Source organism: Polistes canadensis, unplaced genomic scaffold, assembly GCF_001313835.1.
Source record: "Polistes canadensis isolate GaletaPanama2010 unplaced genomic scaffold, ASM131383v1 scaffold_140, whole genome shotgun sequence".
Taxonomy (NCBI): Eukaryota; Metazoa; Arthropoda; class Insecta; order Hymenoptera; family Vespidae; genus Polistes; species Polistes canadensis.
In genome coordinates this window covers 129,817-139,281 of record NW_014569687.1, presented here as the reverse complement: position 1 = coordinate 139,281, position 9,465 = coordinate 129,817, and the positions used below count along the sequence as shown (strand labels likewise).

The 9,465-nt window shown below is 30.7% G+C and overlaps 1 protein-coding gene across 1 annotated transcript in view; it reads left to right on the top strand.

Moving 5' to 3' along the window:
- LOC106788462 (sodium channel protein 60E) overlaps positions 1 to 9,131 on the top strand; it is a 72,579-nt gene extending 63,448 nt beyond the window's left edge. The window contains exons 15-22 of the mRNA XM_014751731.1: positions 240 to 398; positions 692 to 988; positions 1,983 to 2,137; positions 3,231 to 3,717; positions 3,798 to 4,117; positions 4,238 to 4,597; positions 5,170 to 5,544; positions 7,759 to 9,131. Of these exons, the coding sequence (XP_014607217.1) occupies positions 240 to 398; positions 692 to 988; positions 1,983 to 2,137; positions 3,231 to 3,717; positions 3,798 to 4,117; positions 4,238 to 4,597; positions 5,170 to 5,544; positions 7,759 to 8,266 (2,661 nt within the window). The 3' untranslated portion in view covers positions 8,267 to 9,131. The remainder of the gene's footprint in view (positions 1 to 239; positions 399 to 691; positions 989 to 1,982; positions 2,138 to 3,230; positions 3,718 to 3,797; positions 4,118 to 4,237; positions 4,598 to 5,169; positions 5,545 to 7,758) is intronic.
- Positions 9,132 to 9,465: the final 334 nt, after the last annotated feature.

The following is a 9,465-nucleotide window of genomic DNA, read 5'->3' as shown; positions in this document are numbered from 1 at the left end:
ATATAATATTATTATTTAATATGAAATAATAATTTTAATATAATATAGAAGAAAATTTTCTGATCTTATATTAATTTAATTAATAATATATTAATTAATGAAAAATGTTTACATTATATTTATCAAGTTATTAGCATAAAAGAGATAATACAGAAAAATGGCAATTAATTGGTTCTACTGTTATAATCTTTTAAATTAATAATAAATTAATCAATATTAATTTTCAACATTGTATATAGATCGTAGTGAACGCGTTGATGTATGCAATACCTAGTATATTCAACGTGCTCCTCGTCTGTCTCGTGTTCTGGCTTATTTTTTCGATTATGGGTGTCCAATTTTTTGGTGGTAAATTCTTCAAATGTCTTGACGAGTACGGTGAATTATTGGACATAACGGTAAGTCATTAATAGAATTATTTCTTGTCAAATATAAAACATACAATTATTACACATTAAATAGAAAAATCCATTTTTTCTTTTTCTTTTTAAATAAAAAATTTCTAATTAAAAAACAATAAAAAAAAAAAGAAGCAATATCTGATCTCTTTAAAAGCCTAACTTTATCTTCCAATACTTTAAATATCTAATTTAAATGAAAAATGTTACATTTTTTTATTTTTAAAGAATTATTAATATTTGTATATTTTATAAACGTTTCAAATTTGTTTCTTTTTATTTTTTTTTTTTAGATAATAAATACCAAGGACGATTGCCTAAATCAAAATTATTCATGGGAGAACAGTAAGATAACATTCGATCACGTTGGAATCGCATACTTGGCATTATTTCAAGTGGCCACATTCGAAGGTTGGATGGAAGTAATGGAAGATGCTGTTGATGCCAGGGGTGTAGATTTACAACCCCAAAGGGAAGCTAATCTTTGGGCTTACCTTTATTTCGTAATATTCATCGTTTGTGGTTCCTTCTTTACATTGAATCTATTCATCGGAGTGATCATAGATAACTTTAACATGTTAAAAAAGAAGGTAAGCTCGTGTTTTATTATTTTTCATCTATATTTTTCATAAATTTTTTTCTTATTCAAAGTGCCACATTTCCATAGACTTACAAGTTCTCTAATTAATATGTGAAACGTGTTAAATAATGATTATTCACTTCTTCTATACGCATAAACATTTTCTAAATGAAATATACAAATATATAATATAAATTGTGTATATTAGGCCGGGGAAAATGTTTCTTCGTGTTTTAATGCAAAAAAAACGAAACAAATTTTTGTCCCTATTTTTTTCCATCCAATTTTTTCCAAATGATTTCAAATTGTTCGATGTTTAATTCCTTACCGATATTATGATTGTTAACGTACCGGTTATGTTTAATTTTTGATCCACAATTTCATCGATCGGTTGATCAAACCGTGATGCATCTTCGGCATCCAAATTTTCTAATTAAAACGTTCAAATCAGTTTTGTATCATCAAATTTCTTCTCTATACTCTCATTTTCATTTTCGAGACTTAATAAATTATTGACCGAACAAACAAACATTGCAACTGTTTTTTTTTTTTAATTATTCTAGGACAGTGGTTTTTAAACTGTGTTCCACAGAATTCTGAGAGTTCCAAATGTTCCAGGAATTGTTGTTTAGATGATATATTACATTGTATTAATATCATTTGTCGTGTTACGAGGAAGGGTTCCATGAAATATTTCTACACTCACAATAGTTTCGTGAATGGAAAAAGTTTGAAAAATACTATTTATGATATGTCAAGTTTCGCGAGTATTTTCGGATACGATTAATATTAGCATAGTTATAGCTAATAGTTATGCAAAAAAAGTCATTTATCTGAGAAAACAAAAAAAAATACGAAGAAACTCTTTACCCAATCGAATATATTTATGTTTATAGTTAATCGTATATTAGCAATACGACACTAATGTTAAAAACGAATTTTATTTAATTTCAATGAATCAAGTAACCGTATTATCTCTTTTATTTGTTCTTCTTCCATTTCAGTACGAAGGTGGCGTGCTAGAAATGTTTTTGACCGAGAGTCAAAAACACTACTACACTGCCATGAAAAAGCTCGGCCGTAAAAAGCCGCAAAAAGTAATAAAACGTCCGATCAACCAATTCCTCGCAATGTTCTACGACCTGTCCAATTCCCGAAGGTAATTATGTGTCAGAGTTTTTCTTTTCTGTTATTTATATGTATATATATATTTAAACATTTATTATTTTATTTGAAAAATTATTTCATTATTCTTTTTTTTTTTTTTAGCAAACATCCTTTACCCGATCGCACGGTTTCGATAATTATCAACGCGAATTCTTGTTTAATTTTCAAATAATATATTTCATTGGTTAACAAATTATACCGCAATTTATTTTAATTTAAATTTAAATATTTAACATTGGTATTTTTTCTCTTCAATATCCTTAATATTTTATGTTTCATAAATAACTTTTTGCGTATTTGCAAAAATTTTTATATTATTTCACATTTAAATAAATTTATATATAAATTTATATATAAATTTATATTGTTTCTATTAAAAATCTCAACATTATTGATTTTCTAATTGTAATAATAATTAAATAACTAAAAGCGTGCGATCGAGTTGATATTTTTCTACATACTGTGATGATATTGCTTTCGTTGTTTATTGTACACACTCGTTGCACACTCACACACCCACGCATATTTTGGAGCTCGTTTAGCGGAACATACGAAGGACGCTATGCGAGCCGAAGATTATTGTCGTTCGTCAGACGAATGATCAAAGTTCTTCGGCCAACTTCACTCAAATTTTCGACTCGCAATTCATCACTTCTATATTTCGCTTGACAAGATTCAATATAAACACATTTAAAAAAAAAATAATTAAAATAATTCATCAAAACTCTTAAAAAGGATGAACAGTTGCACCGCTTATCGATAAAGAAGATGGTGGTGACTTTTTCAGGATAATCTATGGGAACGCTTAGCTTTCTTTCATTTTATATTTGATTTGAGTTATCATTTAATTTTTAAGGTCACTCCAAAAAAGAGTGGTAACACATTCCAACTGTTTATACACGTGTAACGCTACTAAACGCTGCTCTGGTTGGTTGGTTGGTTAGTTGGCTGGGTTGTTGGCTGGTTGGTTGGTTGGTTGGTTGGCTGGTTGGTTGGCTGGCTGGCTAATTTTTAAAAGCACGTACAGTGTCAAAACTAAACAAGAGATTCATTTTGTTTCAATAAAACTTATATCATATTTACAGATTCGAAATAGCGATCTTCGTTTTGATATTTCTCAACATGCTGACGATGGGAATCGAACATTACGATCAACCACATCCAATATTTTTCGTCCTTGAAGTATCTAACGCATTCTTTACGACGGTATTTGGTTTGGAAGCAATAGTGAAGATAATTGGATTGCGTTATCATTATTTCACCGTACCATGGAACCTATTCGATTTTTTACTCGTCTTAGCATCGATATTGGGAATACTTATGGAAGATATTATGATGGACTTTCCCGTGTCCCCGACGCTCTTGCGGGTGGTGAGGGTGTTCAGAATTGGTAGGATCTTAAGGCTCATTAAAGCTGCTAAGGGTATTCGTAAACTTTTATTTGCATTGGTGGTCAGTCTTCCGGCATTATTCAACATCGGAGCATTGCTTGCTTTGATTACCTTCATTTACGCCATTATTGGTATGTCAGTGTTTGGACATGTCAGGAAACAAGGAGCTTTGGATGACATGGTGAGAAAACAATAATTTTCATTAACATTTTATATCCAATTAATAATTGAATATAAATATATAAATGATATTGTTTACAGGTAAACTTTGAAACGTTCGGTCGTAGCATGCAATTACTTTTTCGTCTGATGACTTCGGCTGGCTGGAATGATGTATTAGAATCACTTATGGTACAAGCACCTGATTGCGATCCGACCCCGACCAGTAGGAAAATGAACGGCGACTGCGGATATCCTTTATTGGCAATTACCTACTTCACTTCCTTTATCATCATCAGTTATATGATAGTTATCAACATGTACATCGCTATTATTTTGGAAAACTTCAATCAGGCTCATCAGGAAGAAGAAATTGGTATCGTCGAGGATGACCTAGAAATGTTTTATATTCGTTGGTCAAAGTATGTCAAACTATTGTTTTATTTATTCTTGTTTTTTTATTTTTTAAATCTCATTGATCTAATGATGTTAAATTATTTAATAATTAAACAATGAAATATAATTGTTTTTCTTTGTTACAGATATGATCCACATGCAACCCAATTTATCAGTTTCTCGCAGCTAAGTGATTTCATAGCGAGCCTAGACCCACCTCTGGGAATATCAAAGCCCAATGTCGTAGCGTTGGTAAGCTTTAATCTTCCCATCGCGAAGGGTAACAAGATCCATTGTCTGGACATCCTGCACGCACTTGTCAAGCACGTTCTTGGACACGTTGAAGAATCCGATGATTTTCGTAAGCTTCAAGAACAAATGGACGTTAAGTTCAAGAAGCAATTCCCAACGAGAAAGGAATTGGAAATAGTGTCTTCCACCAGAATTTGGAAACGTCAGGATAAAGCTGCCAGGCTCATTCAACGTACGATTAGAGAATTTATTGCGTAAGTTATTTTATATTTTATTTTTTATTTAATTATATTGTATATATTCTCTCTATCTAAGTCAGTTTTCTGAGCGGATATTCGACGAACAAAAAATAAGAATTCCCATAATGTTGAGATAGATTTTTTGGTGGGAAATTCGCAAAACAAAAGTTTTGTTTGAGTGTTCAAATCTAACGAAGTTTAGATGTTTAGTTTTTCGAATATTACAAGAATCAAAATTAAGTTCTAGTTCTTTTTAATGTCCAATTTCCCTACTATACATATTTATTAATAATTTTATTTTTGAACGAGAGAAATAACTAATTAGAAAAATAATTATAACACAGTAAAAAACGTGTTCGCTTCTTGACTACTTCTGACTGCTTTTTTAGGTCTTTTGTACCTTTATTCGGTTTTTGTCTATCACTATTCGACTGTTTACATTATTGGGCCTCTTTAAATCCAAACTCACACACTCATTATCCCACCTATACTTAAGATTTATTTATCTTCTCACACTACACATCATATTTACGCGTTATGCATTAATTGGATGAAATTAATAAAAATGAATAATTTGATAAAATTAGGATGAAGAAGGAAAGGGAAAGGATTGCGCACGAGGTGGATTCACAGACGCAAACATCGAGTCCTGGTGGTGTGGGGAGTGATGGTAGGGGCGGGGGTGGTTGGGGTGGAAAGCTGTCGGCCCTGCTGCACGTACACCGAGGTAGCCGGGCCAGTAGCCGCAAGTCCTCCAGGGCCAGCGACGCCAGCGATCTCAGTGAGCTCGGGACAGCATCAGCGTGGCTATTTCCAAATCTACCCCTGCTGTTGCTCTCCGGCGCCACGGGAACCCACGAGGACCTGCAACCCCCCGCCCTTACCGTGTCCCGTCCCTCACCAACCACGGAACAACCATCGGCCACCTCAAGTTCTGGATCTGATTCTCACATTACTGTTAGGTTCGTATTTTTTTTTCTATACTATTTTTATTTTTATTTTTATTATTATATTTTCTTTTTTTTTTTTCTCTCTTGTGTGTGTATTATCTTTCACTCTCTTATCTTCTTGCATTACTCATTTTTCGTTCATTTATATGAACGAAGAAGAAAACAATAAGAAAACTATAATTGTCTCTTTTCATTGTGTCATTTCACGAAGAAAATGAAGGAGAAACAAAAAAAAATAAAGCATATTAAAAATTATTGTTAGATTTAATTAAAAAAAACCAAACAAAAAAAAGTTATAGACACCTAGCCAGTGTGTGTGTGTGTTTATATCGTTTATGGATTCACACGTAAGTATAGAATCCAATTTAGACATTTTGATTTCATTCAAAGATGATTTATTATTCATTTATTAATAACTCTGTTCTATATTATATTGAATGACGTTTTTATTTTTCCTATATCTTTTTTTTCTATATATATATATTTTTTTTTTTATAAAGCAATGGTAGTATCAGCCTGAGGAGTTCGATGTAGTTTTATTTTGTTTCTTTTATTGTTGCGTTGCGTTACTGTTGGTGATGATCGTAGGTATTGTCGTCGTAAAGCGAATAGAACAATTTTTGTCTTTACAAAATAAAAAAAGAATATAACAAGAAGAATTTTAAATCAAAATTATACATTAATCTAATCTTTTTCATTTCAAAACTCCTCAGGCAAAGAAACGAGCAAAGAAACGAGGTAAAATTGTTGAAAATTCTCGTAGATATTCATTTAAATTTGATCACATATATATTTAAATATATCGTTGATAACATTCGTTTACATAGATTTAAAAGTTGATTATTTTAATTCATATTTGTTTGTCCTTACTTTTTTTTTTTTTTCTTTTATAGAAATATTCAGCCCTGTAAAAATACGCTTGGCAATTTGAAACAAGAAAAGTTGGCGTTGCGAGAGAATATTTTTCTTTTCCTTTCTTCATTTTTTTTTTTTTTTTATATTCTTAGCATTTTATTAGATGTGCATTAAATCATTATCGAATTATTACGAAATATATACATATTTTTTTCTTTTTTTAATTTTAAACAAAATGTTGTTTATGCTAGGCATTCGTTAAGACGATGACGTCGAACTTAGATGCACGATGTTTTAACAGCACGTTCGCGGACAGTTATTCGATTAATTTCTTTGTACAAATTGTTTACAAGATGAGCCCAAAGGTTTCTCAATTAAATTTAAATGTTAAAGTAACTTTTTTTTCTCTTTTAAATTTATTATGTTACTTTTTGATTAGAGATCGTAAAATTGTAAGCTTTGCAAGTGCTTGAGTTTAAAACGTTTGGCTTAGAAAATTTTGAGAAATATTAATTGATTTAAAAAAAAAATATATTTAATAACTTTTGGCCCACCTTGTATAATCAAGCAATATATTTCGTGCATTAAAAATCGATTATAGCGTTATCATCGATGCTCATATTGAAAAACAAAAAGGAAATTGATTCTTCGATGATATTTTCCTATTTTTAACATTTTCTTTCATTTATTTGTATCTGTAAATATATTTACACATTTAGCATTAAAATTAGAAATATTGTAAAAAGTATTATTTGCGCAGTATCGCATAATATAGTTTAATATTAGAAAAATCATGGTCATTTTCTGGCTGTGCGATGTGTATTTGCAGGAAAACACCGCTTTTCAAAATGTCATTTCATTTCGTCATTAATTACAAAAACTAGAATATGATATTTATATATATTAATTTTGTCAACGAAAATATGTAATGCCGATTTGATATTACATTATTAAAAATTTCATTATAATCCTAAATTAATTACAAATTATATATACGATATATGAAAATAATAATATCATAGAAGAATTATCAACAACAATATCGAATCGACGTTACCTAATTTGTATTGAACAAAAAACAAAAAAAAAGAATAAAAAGTAGTAGCTATTTGCACACAAAAATTATAAGAGTAGATATTCGTTGCAATCTCTCTTTTTTTTTTTTTTACTATCCAAAGTTACTAATTTATTTCCAAAGATACAAATCTAATAACGATTGAATACATAAAACAACACACGGCAAGAAAAAAAATCCCGAACAGAAAACACTCTTAACCCCCACTCCCCCCCCCCATCAAATGACAAAAAATATCACGTAGAAATGAAAATATATAAAAATATAAAAAAAAAATAATAAAACCTTGTGCACAGATCGCTCGGTGCGACGTTGGGCCGTCAGGACGCCGTGGAAACTTATCCAGACGAAGACGTCCTGAGTCCACCGAGTTCGAAACGAAGTTCACTGCGTACCAGCGGTACGACGTTGTCCCTGAACACTCTCCAACGCGACATTAAAGAGGCCTTCAATCGTCGTTGCAGTAGTCTTCGAAAACGTCCACTAGTACCAGTATTACAACCATCGCAATTACCCTTAACTATAGCAACAGGAACAGCACCTGCAATAACAACAACAACAACAACAACAACTGCAACTGGATCAACTGGGTTAGTAGGAGTAGCACCGACAACAGAACCAATATCACTTCCAATAGGTGACGGAAGTGACTCAGTCAGTATACTCGTAACAGAACCGAGTCCAGAAAATTCTGCACCACCATCTAGACCGCCATTGATCAGACAACAATCTGAAGCTACGGTTGTTCACGTACTCGTTCATAGAGAAAGCGAGGAATATCAAGAAACCCCCGACGATAGCTGATCCTAATTCGATTAGGGACTTTTTTTTCAATCAAAGATTTCAAATAACTCTATTTCATTTGTGAAGATAGAAGAGAAAAAAGAAAGAGAGACAGAGAGAGAGAGAGAGAAAGAGAAAGAGAATATCTGAGAAAATATAGAATTTCTGTAATTACATTTAACTCTAACAAAAGCCAATAAGAATTAAATTATTGAGAGAATTAGGTATACATTATTATACTTGAAAGGAAGAATTTAACACGATCTACGTTAATTCTTCTTATTCATCATCTTCTTCTTCTTCTTCTTATTCTTCTAATTCTTATTATTCTTATTCTTATTCTTATTCTAACCCTTATCGGACGTTAGTGTCACCTCTCCCCCATGACAATGGCTTTTTGCGAAATGAAGATAAAGAAAAATAAAATAAAATAATAAAAAAATATAAATCAAAATAAATCTCAATAATTTCTATAACAATAATGTTATTATATTACAATCCTAAAAAGTTTTTGCATATTTATCGAAATCAGCTATAACTTAATGAGAAACGCGTGAAAAAAAAATACTGACGACCGATAAGGGGCTAATATAATACGATTAGGGAAACAAATGAATCGATCGAATAATTAACAAAAAATAACATACGAACACACGTATACATATAGAAAAAAGAGAAAGAGCCGTTCTCTCTCGCGCATAGGTTTATATATAATATTCTTATTAAGTATTAAATATATTATTATTATCATCGATTAAGATCTCGCGAAAACGAAACTCTCGTTAAGAATTCGAATCTAGAGACTCTTTATATTTCAATTCTCTATAATTAGCATTTTTAGAAGGAGAATAATATTAATATATTAATAATAATAATAATAATAATAATAATAATAATAATATAAATAAAAAATGCCTCTTTTTTTGACGTATCTTTATGGTGAAACTCTCATTGCGATGGACCACCTATCGCAGTATTTTTCCCATAAATATACGAGAGTAGGTTGAAAAGTTTTGAGCTTCAATAAAAACCTTTTATTTTTGTTTAAATAAAAATGAGTTTGTCTGTGTGATTAATAAACAATTATTTCGATTTTACGATCAAAACCTTTCAATCAATCCACGTATTTATGTATAGAATTTTTTCTCTTTTTTTTTGTATAAATTGATATTTCTTATTTTTTCCTGGCATTGAAATCACCTGAGAATAAAGAAGATTGG